Below are 18596 nucleotides of genomic sequence, written 5' to 3' on the forward strand. Positions count from 1 at the left end.
GTTCCCCATCTGAGACAAATTTCCATAAAGAGACCATTCCCCGGATGGAAGGACTGCCTGCTGAGAAAGTCCGCTTCCCAGTTGTCCACACCTGGAATGTGGATCGCTGAAAGCGAGCAGCTGTGGGACTCTGCCCACTCCAAAATCTGAGACACCTCCCTCATTGCTAGGGAGCTCCTCGTACCCCCCTGATGGTTGATGTAAGCCACCGAGGTAATGTTGTCGGACTGGAATCTGATGAAGCCGAGTGACCCCAGAGGAGGACACGCCCTCAGAGCATTGTAAATTGCTCGAAGTTCCAGAAAATTTATCGGAAGGAGAGACTCCTCCCGGGTCCATTTTCCTTGAGCCATCCTGGCACCCCAAACAGCTACCCATCCTGCGAGTGGTCAAAATCTCCCAGGATGGTCTCAAGAAGGATGTACACAGGAACAGATGCTCCGGACGGATCCACCAAGAGAGGGAGTCCCTGGTCCAAACATCCATGAATATCCGCTGTGATAGATCTGAATGATCGCCGTTCCACTGTCTCAACATGCACAACTGAAGAGGTCTGAGATGGAACCTGGCGAAGGGGATGACATCTATGCTGGAGACCATAAGTCCGATCATTTCCATACACTGAGCCACCGAAGGGCTTGAGGAGGACTGAAGGGCAAGACAGGTGGACGCAATCTTCCTGTGTCGTTGATCTGTGAGAAATATTTTCATGGACATAGAGTCTATTATCGTTCCCAGGAACTCCACCCTGTTGCTGGGAACCAGGGAAATCTTTCCTGAGTTGAGCTTCCAACCGTGAGATTGGAGCAAGAAAAGAAGAGCCCTCAAATGATCCTCTACAAGGCTGATCAATGGCGCCTGGACTAGGATGCCGTCCAAATAGGGCACCACAGCAATGCCCCTGGATCTGGCCACTGCAAGTAGCACCCCCAGAACCTTCGTGAAGACTCTCGGGGGCGGCAGACCAAAGGAAGGGCCACAAACTGGAAGTGTTGGTCCAGAAATGCAAATCTTAGGAACTTGAAGTGGTCCCTGTGAATTGGAACATAAAGGTAAGCATCCTTCAAGTCTATTGTTGTCATGAACTGCCCCTCTTGAACTGGGGCAGAATCGATCTGATCGTTTCCATTTTGAATGATGGAACATCCAGAAACTTGTTTAAACAGTTTAGGTCTAGAATCGGGCAGAACGTACCCTCCTTCTTTGGAACCACAAAAAGATTTGAATAGTACCCTAGACCCCTTTCTGCTTGGGATACTGGTACGATAAAACCTAGAGAGGAGAGATCCCTCACACATTCTAGAAAGGCCTCTCTCTATTCCAGTCTTGAAGACAGGTTTGACAGGAGAAATCTGCCCCTGGGCGGATGGAACCTGAATCCTATACTGTAACCCTGAGCGACAACCTCCAAAACCTTAGGGTCCTGAACGTCCTGCAACCAGGCTTCGGAGAAGAGAGACAATCTGCCCCCTACTTGGTCCGGAGACCGGTCTGGGGCCGCCCCTTCATGCCGATTTTGTCTATGCGGGCTTCTTGTTCTGCTTGGGCTTGTTCCAAGACTGAGCAGGCTTCCAAGTTCCCTTGGACTGATCCACTTTTGCGGCGGGCTGATGGTGCTGGGCCTTGTCCGCACGAAAGGGATGAAAAGTAGATCCTTTAGGCTTAGCCTTCTTACCCTGCGGTAGGAAAGCTCCCTTGCCTCCCGTAACCGTGGATATGATCGAATCCAATCCTGGACCGAACAGAATATTTCCTTGAAAAGGCAGAGACAACAGCCTTGACTTAGAGGTCATGTCCGCAGACCAAGACTTTAGCCACAGAGCCCTGCAAGCTAAAACAGAGAATCCTGAAACTTTTGCGTTCAGGCGAATAATTTGCATATTGGCGTCACAAATGAAAGAATTTTCTACCCTCAACGCCTTAATCTTATCCTGTATCTCGTCAATGGAAGTCTCCCTCTCGACCATATCACACAGGGATTCACACCAATATGTTGCAGCTCAGAAAACCGTGGCTACAGCCACTGCCGGTTGAAAAGCAAACCCTGTGTGCTGAAACATTTTCCTTAATATGCTTTCCAACTTTTTATCCATGGGCTCTTTAAACGATGAACTATCCTCGAGAGGAATAGTTGTCAGCTTTGCGAGCATGGAATTAGCACAATCCACCTTAGGCACAGTCCCCCACAGCTCGAGTTGAGAGTCCGGGACGCGGGAACAGTTTCTTAAAGGAAGAACCTAATCTCTCCCATTCATTCTTAATGATGTTACCATTTTAACAGGAACCGGGAAGGTCTGAGGCACCACCCTGTCCTCGTATACCTTATCAAGCTTAGGAATCGAAGGTTCCTCCGGAAGCTTCGGTTCCGGGAACCTCCACAGTAGCCAGAACTTGCTTCAGCAAATAGCGCAAATTCTCTATCCTAAAACTTAAAGTCAGGCTCCTCCGCAGCCGGAAGATGAGATGACCCGGACTCCGACCCAGAACGAGCCTCCTCCAAAGAGTCGGAGTGGGCCTCGTCATCGTATAAAGCCTCTGATATTTCCATAGGCGTACACAACCCCTGGGCCGGGCCGCCATGATACGCCCTATGCTTGCACTTAGCAGAACGTGGTAAGGCATGGATCACTTTCGATATAGCCGTTTGCAGTTGATCCGCAAAATCTGATGGCCAACAAATCTCTCCCGTAGGAGTAATGGTTGGACCCTGGGGCGCAGCATGTGCACTCGGAGATGAAAGCAGGCAACGGACCTCACAGAACGGGGAACCCTCAGAGGTGGACGGCTCAGTAGTACTAGAAATCCCTCTAATTTTTGGATGTCGCAACTTTATCAAGGCATGTGGAACATAGTTGAGCAGGCTGATCTACATGAACCTCCTCACAATAAACACAGGAATGAGACTTTGTTAAAGACGGAGTACCCTCTAATTCGTCAGAGTCCTCCATAGCTTGCGCTTTTATTATGGACTAGATAAACTTAATAAACAGGCATCTTTATACCTCCAATATACCTCCAATGGCCGGGGCACTCACCACCTCCTATGACCCGGACTACAGAAACCGCTTCGTCTCCTGCGCCGCTGATCAACAGAGGAAGTGGAGACCGCACCCGATCACATGGAATGTCTCGCAGGACCTCCCCTTCACTAAGGAAAAAACGCGCCAAAGCCGGCCACGCAAACACTCCCGGAAGTCAACCTGAAAGTTCCACCATTGCCAGAGCCTCATCTCGCACATAACGCAGCAATCACACAAACAATATCATGTATAAACCCCCCTGTTCAATAATCCCCTTACCAGTAATATTAATCCTTGATTCCATAAGATAAAAGGCGCCACACTGTGACCCTTGTCTTCTGTGTTATCATTATGTATAAAAAAATGAAACAATCTTACCAGAATCTATGCCGTGGAACAGGAACACGGCCCTTCAAGTGTGACAGGTAGAAGCATCGCTGCTGACATGGACTTGAGTGCAGAAAGCAGGCAGCGAAACTCGTTAACGCTGATTGCTTGTGGAGCTGTTAATATGAGTCAGGATTGTTTTGCAGAAAAACTCTCCCTGCATCTCCGGACTCTTAACTTTTTCCCAGGCTCTCACTGAGAGGCTGACAGGACTACTTAAAACTCCTGTCCCATTTAGAAGAGTACTACCCTCCATAAGAGACTACTCTGAATCTTTGGCACTTCTCTGCCATCCTCCTGTGACGAAAGGCAAAGAAAGACTGGGGGATGAGGGGAGTGGGGGAGGTATTTAAGCCTTTGGCTGGGGTGTCTTTGCCTCCTCCTGGTGGCCAGGTTCTTTATTCCCAAAAGTAATGAATGAAGCGATGGACTCTCCTCCCCTTTAAATGGAAATCAAGTTGCGCACTAATATTAGTGTGGTCCAGTGGTACTGCTTATCGTGTCCTGCGCTAGCATTAGTGCGCCACTTATAATCTGGCCTATAGTTTATATTCGCCTGGAGTGAAGCACACGTGTATACACAACCACACAGGCTGAGAGGTACATAAGCTACCACCACACATATTTTCTAAAATAAGTTTGAAGTGACATTAAACCCTTGGAGACTGTGACTTTATAGAGACTAGAATTTTACATTTATTTATACATTATTTAGATGACAAATAAAACCCTGCATGTTTATTTTCAGGCTAATCTTTGCTTTGAATACAAAATTAAATCTGACATGTCCCTCTGAAGTGTATTTTACCAAAAGAAAATGACACCAATGTCTTACAAGACCTTTTGAGACGCAGCATTTCAGTTTAGTAAATTCTAAGAACAACTGCACAAGTTTCCTTCCATGTAAGAACCATAAAATTGCATTTATGTTTAAGCTGCTGTACCACATTCTTGTTGTTAAAGCAACATTTTTTTGTCAGTAGAGCAAGAGACATTCCAGCTCATGAAGAAACGCGGCAATTAGAACAAAAATAGATACGGATTAAAGTGCCATTTGGTTTCCCAAACTGTATGGTGGGATCAGTGCTCTACACCTGTGTTTCTCATCTGTGGTCTTCAAGTACCCCCCAACAGGCCTGGTTTTCATTATAACTGAACCAGGCACAGGTAAAGTAATCAGCTGATCAGTAACACCATGGTTACTAACCTGATCTCACCCATCAGCTGATTATTTCACCTATGCACTGATTCAGCTATAATAAAAACCTGGCCTGTTGGGGGTATTTGAGGACCACGGTTTAAAAAAAAAAAAAAAAGCGCTACAAAACCACAAGATACTGAGTCATCAAAACTCTTTTTCCTGTGGGCATTTATCAACCATTTTTTTACGGAAATCTGTTCTATTGCAAATAAAAATAAGTGGTGATGAAAAAAATCCAGAGTTCACCACTAAAAAATGAATGCAGAGCATAGTAAACAGTAAACTGAAACATACAGTACAAAAGAAGAGGTCATTATGTAACTGAAAGACACAATCCCAGTCAGAGACATGTAGTTGCACACTGACAGACGCACGGATACAACAAATAAATATAAGCACACATAGATGATATAAGCACACATAGATGATATAAGCACACATATATGGAGAAACATATAAAAAAGATGACAGTTAAAAAAAAATATGAAGGATTATACAAATAAGCCCCCATGTGAGTTAAAGGGACACAAAACCCAATTTTTTTTATTTCATGATTCAGATTTTAAGCAACTTTCTAATTTACTCCTATTATAAATGTGTCTTCATTCTCTTGCTATCTTTATATGAAAAATAAGAAATGTAAACACAGGAGCCACCCCTTTTTTGGTTGAGCACTTGGGTAGCGCCTGCTGATTGGTGGCTTAATATAGGCAACAATCAGCAGGCGTTACACAAGTGCTTAACAAAAAATAGGCCAGCTCCTGTGCTTACATTCCTGCTTTTTCAACTAAAGATAGCAAGAGAATGAAGAAAAAAAATATAATAGGGGTAAATTAGAAAGTTGCCTCAAATTGCAAGCTCTATCTGAAACATGAAAGAAAAAAAATGTGGTTTGTGTCCCTTTAAGAGCTCAGACTTATATCTACATTAGGACTCCAAGAAAATGAGCTGTACAAATGAGAAGACATGGAAAATTAAACATATTTTGAGCAGCAGGCCTCTGGTAGTGAATAGGTTAATAAATGTCCACATCTCTGTAAGCGCAGCTTGCAATCCATTCTCTGCAAGCAGTAAATAGTGCTGGCGGGAGCACAAATCATCTTCCACTCTTCTTCTTCGGTGGGCGGTAAGATGACGTTCGATGTTCCTTTCTGTCAAACTCATCATGTCCTTCCCTGAAACAGAGATCATCAGGACAAAATGACCATCAGAGAAAGACATTGTGCATCCCACTGTAACTGCTTTACAATAACAAGATATTATCCTATGTAAACTGGGGCACACACACATATTCCTGTGTTAACAACCTTGTCGTATTGTTCTTCCCCCCTTTTCACTTCTGCAGCTGCACTTGACGTCTCACCAATATGTGGCAGGAATCTCAACAAGCTTTGTAGCGCTCAGAAACTGGAGAAGTTGGATCAAACCTCAACCACAGAAGGCTATTTGCAGATTTAAAAGCACACTAACAAGTTTCTATTCTTCTTTTGTATCTAAAAATGGCCTTACTGTGCAAAAGATTTTTTTTATTGTTTAAGCTTGTGGTGTGCATCACTATCTACCAAAAGAACTTAAAGGGACAGAAAATACGTTGAGAGTTTTATATAAAATGTTTAGTTATGCATAATGAAACTACTTTACAATATGTTTTCATTATTTATTATGCTCCCTTTACATGCAATTTAGCTCTGAAAATTGAGCAATTTCTAATTCTCAGAACTTGGAATGCACCCTGCTGACTTCTCAAGGCTAACTCTGCAATATATTTGTCTCTAATTGGCTTTATCAGATAACAACTGCAAAACAATTCACTTTATACTAACATTATGAAAGACATCAGCCTTTCTGTCAGCAGACTAAAGCCCAGATTGGCTCCTCCAAATAAGGCAAATGGTGGGTGGAGTTTGGCTATTGATAAATAAATGCAGTAAAAGAAGGTTAATATGTTTTAAAAATGTTAAGACTTGGCTGATATATTATTCTATAGCAACACAACAGTAATGTCTTGTAATCCCTCCCCATCCCCTTTTTATCAGGACTTCTCCTTTAATAAAGGCTCCATGACAATACCTTGTCAGATTTGTGTTCGGAATGTTCATGAATATTGTTAATGCATTAAATCATTTAACGTTTATCTGGATTGTTTACAATTTTTTATTACAGTCATTCTGTTTTCTCCTTTATTGTAGAAAATATTTCTTTCAATGAATACATTAAAAAAAATTAAAAAATAAACAAAAAAGCTTTACAGACATTTTTGGGGTTCATCGATGCAGTGAATACAATGAACACCTTAAGTTGTGCATGAGAAGAATTTTATATTAACATTACCGGAAACATCTCTTGCAGTACAAATCATTGTCACAGTCGTGGCAACGCAGGACAGCATCATTGTTACAAATACAGCACCATGGTAGCTCCTCCTCATCACTGTGAGTCCCTTGTGGTGCTGACACCATTCTAATTGTAGACGGACCTGGGTTTTGCACAGGAACCTTGAGATAGCAGAGACAGATGAATAAAAGCTCTTGTGAGGAACTAAAACAGCATATTTAATCCACATTTCCTGTAATTTAGCTCTGAGAAGTGAGGTATCCTTATCTATATATGTCCTTAAAGGCACACTAAAGTAAAAATTCAACTTCCAAGATAGAGCATACAAAACACCCCAAAAACTAGGGCTGAACATTCAGCATTTTAGTTAGCTGATGAATGCGGAAGATGGCGGCTACTTGCGGCATTCGGATCTTTTCGGAGAAGGATTTCTTTTAAGATCAGGATTTGCACAGTGTTGTACTTTCAGAAGATGAAATCTGGCTCTGAAAAGAGCTTAATGCATAAAATATTATATAATTAAATCAACATGTTTGTATCATATTTAATAAAAAGTATAAAATTACATATAACAGTGATCTCTACATACAAGTGAGCCAATGTCTGTGTGCAGTCCCTTTCTTTTGTAAAGGACAATGTTCCATGTGTCAATACCGCCAGTAATAGATAAAACCAGAAAGGCTCGTGATGAAGTACGCTGGATCCAATGCAGCACACGCAAAATGAAACCACTCACAGATTGCCAATGTAAAAAGTGCACCGTTGGATAAAAGCAGAATCCGTCCACATGCAGAAGGGATGGGAACAGTCTGGTATACCAGCCGGAACCTTGCAGTATTAGCCATATCAGTTGCAAACCGCAACTTCATACAGACCTACCTCTGGCAGGATAAGCTCCTCTAAGCTGCAGCAGTTGGAACGATCACCTATTGATATTGTAACCGCTCAGCGTGATACATCTACCTAAACAGTGCGGTTTGCAATCTGTGTCAAAAACCAGCTGGCACAGGGTTTTATCTATTACTGGCTGTTTTGATGCACAGAACATTGTCCATTCCAAAAGAAAAGGGCTGCACCCTCGGACATTGGCTCACTTGTTTGTAGAGATCACTGTTATATGTCATTTTATACTTTTTATTAAATATGATACATATATGTTGATTACATTATATGACCTTTTAAGTTATTTTGTATTTGTAAGGTTGGTTCACAGCCAATTCAGTGGCGCTGTCATTTAAGATACACAGATCCTCTTTGGATGCATCTTTCTTTTCTTTTACAGTTTTGTTTATATACCAAGTGGGAGATTGGTGTTATTTAACTACTGTTTGTTGTGAACGCAAATACTTTGCGCTACACTATTGCCTTTGTTTTCAGTATTTAAACATATGCCGTGTGTGATTGGCTGATAGCTGTCACATGATACAGGGGAAGGGAAAATTAAATTAATGCCAAATGTCAATGTATATACTATTGCATTGTGGTTTTGTTATTTATTTGTGAATTATTCTATTCTACTGTATTTAAAGGGACAGTCTTCTTGAAATTGTTATTGTTTAAAAAGATAGATAATCCCTTTATTACCAATTCCCCAGTTTTGCATAACCAACACAGTTATATTAATATACTTTTTACCTCTATGATTACCTGTATCGAAGCCTCTAGAGGCAGCCCCATTATCTCTGTGCTTTTTACAAACTAGAGCTGGTTCCTGCATAAATCCACAGGCATGAGCACAATGGTATCTATATGGCACACATGAACTAGCACTGTCTGACTGTGAAGAGCTAATAAAATGTACTGAGTTAAGAGGCAGCCTGCAGGGGCTTAGAAACAGGCAAATAATGAGAGATTATTAATATAACAATGTTGAATGTGCAAAACTGGGGAATTGGTAGAAAAGGCGTTATCTATCTTTTTAAACAATAAAATAAATCAAGTAGACTGCCCTTTAATGGTCCCTTAACTGGTCACAACAAAGGAAAGCAGATAAACAATATTTTTCTGGGGTATGTTACTGAACAGTAAAACATTACAAACTGCTAGCACAAAAAAAAGATACAAACATGCATCCTATATTTAGGTCCTTTGTGAAGCAGTACTTAATAGCAATATATAATATGCACGTATAACTTTCCTTTAGTTTATTTCATTACAGAACTCTACAAGAAGCACAGACATAGAACCAAGTGACTGTTATATTTCAGACCTGCTTACCTTTGGGACTTGTGGAATTTTCATTGCTGCTGGGGCTCCTGAGACAGCCACATTCTGAGGGAGGATGTTATAACCACTAGCTTCATCCAGAATGGCTTCCTCAGAGAGCTGCAAAGAGATTAGAGTTATGAATAACTACATGCACCACCCAGCACGGGTACAGTGCCCATGTGTGCGATGCTACCTGGTACCAAAGGTGATACCAAAAACTACTCTTACGTTCTTTGTTCTATCTAAAAGAGAATGGCTCAAACTGCATTACATTAAAAACAAATATTCCTGTGCTAAATAAACCGAGCCAGTCAGAAATAAACTCACAGGAATCACTATATGTAAACTCACAGGAATCACTATATGTAAACTCACAGGAATCACTATATGTAATCTCACAGGAATCACTATATGTAATCTCACAGGAATCACTATATGTAATCTCACAGGAATCACTATATGTAATCTCACAGGAATCACTATATGTAAACTCACAGGAATCACTATATGTAATCTCACAGGAATCACTATATGTAATCTCACAGGAATCACTATATGTAATCTCACAGGAATCACTATATGTAAACTCACAGGAATCACTATATGTAAACTCACAGGAATCACTATATGTAATCTCACAGGAATCACTATATGTAATCTCACAGGAATCATTATATGTAAACTCACAGGAATCACTATATGTAATCTCACAGGAATCACTATATGTAATCTCACAGGAATCATTATATGTAATCTCACAGGAATCACTATATGTAAACTCACAGGAATCACTATATGTAAACTCACAGGAATCACTATATGTAAACTCACAGGAATCACTATATGTAATCTCACAGGAATCACTATATGTAAACTCACAGGAATCACTATATGTAAACTCACAGGAATCACTATATGTAAACTCACAGGAATCACTATATGTAATCTCACAGGAATCACTATATGTAATCTCACAGGAATCACTATATGTAATCTCACAGGAATCACTATATGTAATCTCACAGGAATCACTATATGTAATCTCACAGGAATCACTATATGTAATCTCACAGGAATCACTATATGTAATCTCACAGGAATCACTATATGTAATCTCACAGGAATCACTATATGTAATCTCACAGGAATCACTATATGTAATCTCACAGGAATCACTATATGTAATCATACACTTCTTGTTAGCTACACTTTAAATGTAAAAAAACTCTACTTTTATACAAAACAAAATAAAATATGTGTATCTGCTATAATTTCACGCACATGAGTAATATCTCATTTTAAAGAAACATGAAACACAATTTTTTTTCTTTCATGATGATTCAGATAGAGCATTTCATTTTTTCTAAAATTCCAAATTTACTTCTATTATGAAATTTGTTTTGTTTTTCATTGTATTCTTTGTTGAAGAGATACCTAGGTAACTAGAATGCCCCTCTGGAGCACTTTATGGCAGAAAAAGGTGCTGCCATCTAGCGCTCTTGCAAATTTATAACTTTATTGCAAAACTGCTGCTATAAACCGCAACAGACACTTATACGCTCTCCTGAGCTTACATCCCTGCTTTTCAACAAAGAATACAGAGACAAAGAAAATGTGATAATAGAAGTAAAGTGGAAAATTGTATACTCCATCTGAATAACGACAGAAAATGTTTGGTTTTATGTCCCTTTAAAAGAGACCGTTTACCCAAAATGACAATTAATTTTAAACAAAATAACTGTCAAAGTTAAACACATTGCTGCTGATCAAACATTACAGATCGTTTTCTTTGTTTATAAATCATTTTTTGAAATCTCCGTTTGCGTTCTGCGTTACCTATACCCACTGAATTAATTTCTAGACGTGCGGCCACTTTGCCGTACTCCCTTCTGCGCAGGGCGTATGCTCCAGCCCCCACCATGACGGTCACAGAGCTCAACCCATGCTCTCTCAGCTAACACCTACCCTAACCCCGCTCCGGTCCTGCTGCTAACGATCACAGCACACAGAGCTCTCATCATCCTGTGAGCACAGGTCTCAACCCATGCTCTCTCAGCTAACACCTACCCTAACCCCGCTCCGGTCCTGCTGCTAACGATCACAGCGCACAGAGCTCTCATCATCCTGTAAGCACAGGTCTCAACCCATGCTCTCTCAGCTAACACCTACCCTAACCCCGCTCCGGTCCTGCTGCTAACGGTCACAGCGCACAGAGCTCTCATCATCCTGTGAGCACAGGTCTCAACCCATGCTCTCTCAGCTAACACCTACCCTAACCCCGCTCCGGTCCTGCTGCTAACAGTCACAGCGCACAGAGCTCTCATCATCCTGTGAGCACAGGTCTCAACCCATGCTCTCTCAGCTAACACCTACCCTAACCCCGCTCCGGTCCTGCTGCTAATGGTCACAGTGCACAGAGCTCTCATCATCCTGTGAGCACAGGTCTCAACTCATGCTCTCTCAGCTAACACCTACCCTAACCCCGCTCCGGTCCTGCTGCTAATGGTCACAGTGCACAGAGCTCTCATCATCCTGTAAGCACAGGTCTCAACCCATGCTCTCTCAGCTAACACCTACCCTAACCCCGCTCCGGTCCTGCTGCTAACGGTCACAGAGCACAGAGCTCTCATCATCCTGTAAGCACAGGTCTCAACCCATGCTCTCTCAGCTAACACCTACCCTAACCCCGCTCCAGTCCTGCTGCTAATGGTCACAGCGCACAGAGCTCTCATCATCCTGTAAGCACAGGTCTCAACCCATGCTCTCTCAGCTAACACCTACCCTAACCCCGCTCCGGTCCTGCTGCTAACGGTCACAGCGCACAGAGCTCTCATCATCCTGTGAGCACAGGTCTCAACCCATGCTCTCTCAGCTAACACCTACCCTAACCCCGCTCCGGTCCTGCTGCTAATGATCACAGCGCACAGAGCTCTCATCATCCTGTAAGCACAGGTCTCAACCCATGCTCTCTCAGCTAACACCTACCCTAACCCCGCTCCGGTCCTGCTGCTAACGATCACAGCGCACAGAGCTCTCATCATCCTGTAAGCACAGGTCTCAACCCATGCTCTCTCAGCTAACACCTACCCTAACCCCGCTCCGGTCCTGCTGCTAATGGTCACAGTGCACAGAGCTCTCATCATCCTGTGAGCACAGGTCTCAACCCATGCTCTCTAAGCTAACACCTACCCTAACTCTGCTCCGGTCCTGCTGCTAACGGTCACAGAGCTCAGAGCTCTCATCATCCTGTGAGCACAGGTCTCAACCCATGCTCTCTAAGCTAACACCTACCCTAACCCTGCTCCGGTCCTGCTGCTAACGGTCACAGCGCACAGAGCTCTCATCATCTTGTGAGCACAGGTCTCAACCCATGCTCTCTAAGCTAACACCTACCCTAACCCTGCTCCGGTCCTGCTGCTAACGGTCACAGAGCTCAGAGCTCTCATCATCCTGTGAGCACAGGTCTCAACCCATGCTCTCTCAGCTAACACCTACCCTAACCCCGCTCCGGTCCTGCTGCTAACGGTCACAACGCACAGAGCTCTCATCATCCTGTAAGCACAGGTCTCAACCCATGCTCTCTCAGCTAACACCTACCCTAACCCCGCTCCGGTCCTGCTGCTAACGGTCACAGCGCACAGAGCTCTCATCATCCTGTGAGCACAGGTCTCAACCCATGCTCTCTCAGCCAACACCTACCCTAACCCCGCTCTGGTCCTGCTGCTAACGATCACAGCGCACAGAGCTCTCATCATCCTGTAAGCACAGGTCTCAACCCATGCTCTCTCAGCTAACACCTACCCTAACCCCGCTCCGGTCCTGCTGCTAACGGTCACAACGCACAGAGCTCTCATAATCCTGTAAGCACAGGTCTCAACCCATGCTCTCTCAGCTAACACCTACCCTAACCCCGCTCCGGTCCTGCTGCTAACGATCACAGCGCACAGAGCTCTCATCATCCTGTAAGCACAGGTCTCAACCCATGCTCTCTCAGCTAACACCTACCCTAACCCGCTCCGGTCCTGCTGCTAACGGTCACAGCGCACAGAGCTCTCATCATCCTGTGAGCACAGGTCTCAACCCATGCTCTCTCAGCTAACACCTACCCTAACCCCGCTCCGGTCCTGCTGCTAACGGTCACAGCGCACAGAGCTCTCATCATCCTGTGAGCACAGGTCTCAACCCATGCTCTCTCAGCTAACACCTACCCTAACCCCGCTCCGGTCCTGCTGCTAATGGTCACAGCGCACAGAGCTCTCATCATCCTGTGAGCACAGGTCTCAACCCATGCTCTCTCAGCTAACACCTACCCTAACCCCGCTCCAGTCCTACTGCTAACTGTCACAGAGCTCTCATCATCCTGTGAGCACAGGTCTCAACCCATGCTCTCTAAGCTAACACCTACCCTAACCCCGCTCCGGTCCTGCTGCTAACGGTCACAGAGCTCAGAGCTCTCATCATCTTGTGCGCACTGAAGGCTGTTGTGTTTATGCGCTCTGACCGGATTGTTCTGTAAGGGTGCCGTATTCAGTTTGTTAGTTATACATACATCTGTAAATGTTATTATTCACAGCAACCCATATTCTGCCAGAGGTTGCTTTGACAGCCACCGTGATATTATCCTGTAGATCTTGGGAATTCTATTTTCCCTTGATGATGGCAAGTGATCTAGGCCCCGAAGCAGCAAAGTAGCCCTAAATCATGATCCTCCCTCCACCTGATTTAGACATCGGGATGATGCTTTCATGCTGGCATGTGGTGACACTTTTTACGTCATACATAGTGCTGCGTGTTCTTCCCAAACAACTCAACCTTAGTTTCATCAATCCATCAAACTTTTTCACAGTAGCACTGTGAAGTGTCAATGTGGTCTTTGGCAGACTTCAGGCACGCAGCAATGTTTTTTAGGGAAAGCAGCAGCTTTTTCCGTGGTGGCCTGACATAGACACCATGCCTGTTCAATGCTTTCCATATAGTAGACTCATGAACAGAGATGTTAACCAGTTCCAATGATTTCTTCAAGTTTTTAGTTGTCACTCTAGGATTCTTTTTCACCTCATTGAGAATTGTGCGGTGTGCCATTTGAGTCATCTTGGCTGGACGGACACTTCTAGGGAGAGTAGCTACAGTAATAAATCATCTTCATTTATTGACAATTTGTCTAATAGTAAACATCTTTGAGATAACTTTGTAACCCTTTCCAGCTTAAGGGGACATGAAACCCAACATTTTTCTTTCATTATTTAGATAGAAAATACAGTTTTTGAAGTTTCCAAATTACTTCTATTATCAAATTTGCTTTGTTTTCTTGTTGTTCTTTGTTGAAGAGATATCTAGATAGGTAGCGTGCACATGTGTTAATCACTACATGACAGGAAATAGTGCTGCCATCTAGTGCTCTTGCTAATGTATAACATTGTTGCAAAACTGCTGCCAAACAGTAAGGAGACACGTGCACACTACTGAACATATCTTCCTGCATTTCAACAAAGAATAACAAGAAAAAAATATAATAGAAGTAAATTGAAAAGTTGTTAAAATGTAATTTTTTTTTCTGAATCATGAAAGAAAAAATCTTGATCGCAGGTCTTCTGAGAGCTATGGTTAACATCAACAGATGCATTTTGTGAAAATCAAACTCAAAATATTTGAGTTCTTTTTATAAGTCAAAGTAGCTCTAACCTACACCCCCAATCTCGTTTCATTGATTGGACACCAGGTTTGCAAATTTCCAAATCTAATTAGTTTTTGTTGAAGTCATTAGCCTGAAGTTTCACTTACTTTTTCCAACCTATACTGTGAATATTTGAACAATATATTCATTATGTACAAGAACAATACAATAATGTGTGTGTTATTAGTTAAAACAGATTGTCTTTGTTAATTACTGTAACTTAGATAAACAGCATCTACATAAATGAAGTGATTTCAGATAACTCAGCATGCTAAGGCACTGTGGATGAGCTCTGTAGCAACCCAATGGTTGCAGGTTCAATCCCCGGCGAGGTCCACTCAGCCTTTCATCCTTCCGAGGTCGATAAAATGAGCAGCGCCTTGAGACTCTTACGGTTGATTTGCCGCGCTTTACAAGTACCCAATACATATATACATATATACAATACATTTCTAAAGGGTTCACATACTTTTTCTTGCCACTGTATATTTGTCCCTAACAAGGGAGAAATATAAATAATTCTGAACAAGCTTTTGGAGGGTGTGTCCCAGGGCTGTTTTCAGGCAGCAGGAAAAAAAAAAAGGCAAATTTTGCTAAAATAAATAAATGCTTTTATAACATGTATTTTGTATTCAGATCTTTTACAAAACTGCGCTTAAAGGGATAGTCTAGTCAAAATAAAACTTTCATGATTCAGATGGGATGCAATTTTAAGCAACTTTCCAATTTACTCCTATTACCAATTTTTATCGTTCTCTTGCTATCTTAATTTTAAAAAGCTGGAATGTAAGCTTAGAAGCCGGCCCATTTTTGGTTCAGCACCTGGGTAGCGCTGGCTAATTGGTATCTAAATGTAGCCTTCCAATCAGCAAGTGCTACCCATGTTCTGAACCAAAAATGGGCCGGCTTCTCAGCTGACTTTCCAGCTGTTTTAAATAAAGATACCAAGACAACGAAGAAAAATTGATAATAGGAGTAAATTAGAAAGTTGCTTAAAATTGCATGCTCTATCTGAATCATGAAAGTTTATTTTTGAGTAGACTAATTACTTTAATTACAAATATCTACAATGTATGTATACAAATTAGTTTAACGTCTCTAACTGCATGAGTAACAGAACACATAAGCACATTCATTTGCAAGAGTGACAATAAGGTCACGGTAAACCAAAAGTACAAGGATGTTGCTAAAGATTTCTTCACAAAATGACTGTCAGATCAGAGTTACATAGATTTTTTTTGTATGATCTACAGAATCTGTGTAGTTATTATACACAAAGTAAACAATATAGTGAGAATTGCTGTGCAGATAATGCAGATGTATCAGTACGTACCTGCTTTAGGATTCTCTGTATTGCTTCCCCCTCTGTTTCGTCATCATCACTGTCAGGAAGTTTATAACTGTCCAGAGTCACTGCAATTGGAGACAGACTTGTAATAAACTTATTGAACACACCCTGTGCAGCATTCCATTAGGTTCCATGCTCAAAAATAATGTGATACATTTTTCAAGAATATTTACAGGAAACATATACATATACAAAGAGAAAAGAAGCATGTGGATCACATTATCAAAGTATATAACCATAGCCGTTACATCACGGGTATGCAATAATCAAAAATAACTCACATTTTCCATATTTTCTCTGATTCTATATAGTGACATAGGTAAGGAATAAACAAGTAGCAATGCACTATACACAACTGGTATAGAAAATATATTCTATTTATGTTTCTATATAATGGCATAGATAAATAATAAACATGTAGCCATGCGCTATGCATAACTAATGTAGAAAATATATACATTAGCTAAGTTATTTATTAATCTTTTAATATCCCAAAACGTAAAATAGATGAATAGCAAATTGTAACTTACAATATAAAGGGACTAAAAAATTAAGGTAGAATATGATTAAGGAAATGTTATCTTCAAGTGCGGTAAGTTTCAAGGGAAACCGCGCAGGAGTACTCCAGCATAATCACATTTTACTAGAGTTCTATATATATGTGTATGTGTGTGTGTGGGGGGGGTGGGATAATAATCGTAGGTTTTTTTAACTGGGAATACGGACCTTTGAGTTTAAAGTGTTTATGTAATTGCATTCAAGGTGGGGTAAACCAGTGAGGCCTGGAAGGAAGTATTATATAGATACGTATATATAGTTATATGCATACAAAAGAAACAGCTCTATTTAGCAAGATATGACTGTTGAGCTGAAGGAGACAATTGTGGCATTTCTATTATTTCTATTGCCCTAGCCTATAATAGACATATAAAATCTAAATATAATCTAAATATAAGTGCCCTCGGACCAAAATTATACATGCCTCCAGAACATTAAGGTGTGGCATAACTTGCATTGGTTCAGATAGGACACAAAGCCATTTAAATTGTCCCAATTAACTCCCACCATCTGGGCATGGGCCCTATACCCAGCGATAGGTAGACATACAGAAGCAGATGTCTAGAATTTAGACACAAAATAAATAAGCTAAGTCAATCTATAAAGGCATAGCTTACAACTACTACCTCTAGGACATGCTCAACTTTTAAATGTATATGTACTTCAAACAGTGTTGAGGTTACAAGATAGATTTTGATAGATAAAGTGGATCAGCTATACGGCTAGATTTAGAGTTCGGCGGTAGCCGTCAAAACCAGCGTTAGAGGCTCCTAACGCTGGTTTTGGGCGCCCGCTGGTATTTGGAGTCAGTGATTAAAGGGTCTAACGCTCACTTTACAGCCGCGACTTTTCCATACCGCAGATCCCCCTACGCCATTTGCGTAGCCTATCTTTTCAATGGGATCTTTCTAACGCTGGTATTTAGAGTCGTTTCTGCAGTGAGCGTTAGAGCTCTAACGACAAGATTCCAGCCGCCTGAAAATAGCAGGAGTTAAGAGCTTTCTGGCTAACGCCGGTTTATAAAGCTCTTAACTACTGTACCCTAAAGTACACTAACACCCATAAACTACCTATGTACCCCTAAACCGAGCTCCCCCCACATCGCCGCCACTCGATTAAAAATTTTAACCCCTAATCTGCCGACCGCCACCTACGTTATACTTATGTACCCCTAATCTGCTGCCCCTAACACCGCCGACCCCTGTATTATATCTATTAACCCCTAACTTGCCCCCCACAACGTCGCCGCAAGCTACTTAAAATAATTAACCCCTAATCTTCCGACCGCAAATCGCCGCCACCTACGTTATCCCTATGTACCCCTAATCTGCTACCCCTAACATCGCCGACCCCTATGTTATATTTATTAACCCCTAATCTGCCCCCCACAACGTCGCCGACACCTACCTACACTTATTAACCCCTAATCTGCCGAGCGGACCTGAGCGCTACTATAATAAAGTTATTAACCCCTAATCCGCCTCACTAACCCTATCATAAATAGTATTAACCCCTAATCTGCCCTCCCTAACATCGCCGACACCTACCTTCAATTATTAACCCCTAATCTGCCGACCGGAGCTCACCGCTATTCTAATAAATGTATTAACCCCTAAAGCTAAGTCTAACCCTAACACTAACACCCCCCTAAGTTAAATATAATTTTTATCTAACGAAATAAATTAACTCTTATTAAATAAATAATTCCTATTTAAAGCTAAATACTTACCTGTAAAATAAATCCTAATATAGCTACAATATAATTTATAATTATATTATAGCTATTTTAGGATTAATATTTATTTTACAGGCAACTTTGTAATTATTTTAACCAGGTACAATAGCTATTAAATAGTTAAGAACTAT

At 41.8% G+C, this 18596-nt stretch overlaps 1 protein-coding gene across 1 annotated transcript in view; it reads right to left on the reverse strand.

Moving 5' to 3' along the window:
- Positions 1-5365: 5365 nt before the first annotated feature.
- The window catches only part of ZFYVE19 (zinc finger FYVE-type containing 19), a 127651-nt gene continuing 114420 nt past the window's right edge, over positions 5366-18596 (reverse strand). The window contains exons 9-12 of the mRNA XM_053697881.1: positions 16158-16237; positions 9160-9267; positions 6940-7103; positions 5366-5783 (exon numbers count right to left, since the gene is read on the reverse strand). Of these exons, the coding sequence (XP_053553856.1) occupies positions 5705-5783; positions 6940-7103; positions 9160-9267; positions 16158-16237 (431 nt within the window). The 3' untranslated portion in view covers positions 5366-5704. The remainder of the gene's footprint in view (positions 5784-6939; positions 7104-9159; positions 9268-16157; positions 16238-18596) is intronic.

Source organism: Bombina bombina, chromosome 1, assembly GCF_027579735.1.
Source record: "Bombina bombina isolate aBomBom1 chromosome 1, aBomBom1.pri, whole genome shotgun sequence".
In the NCBI taxonomy this organism is placed as follows: domain Eukaryota; kingdom Metazoa; phylum Chordata; class Amphibia; order Anura; family Bombinatoridae; genus Bombina; species Bombina bombina.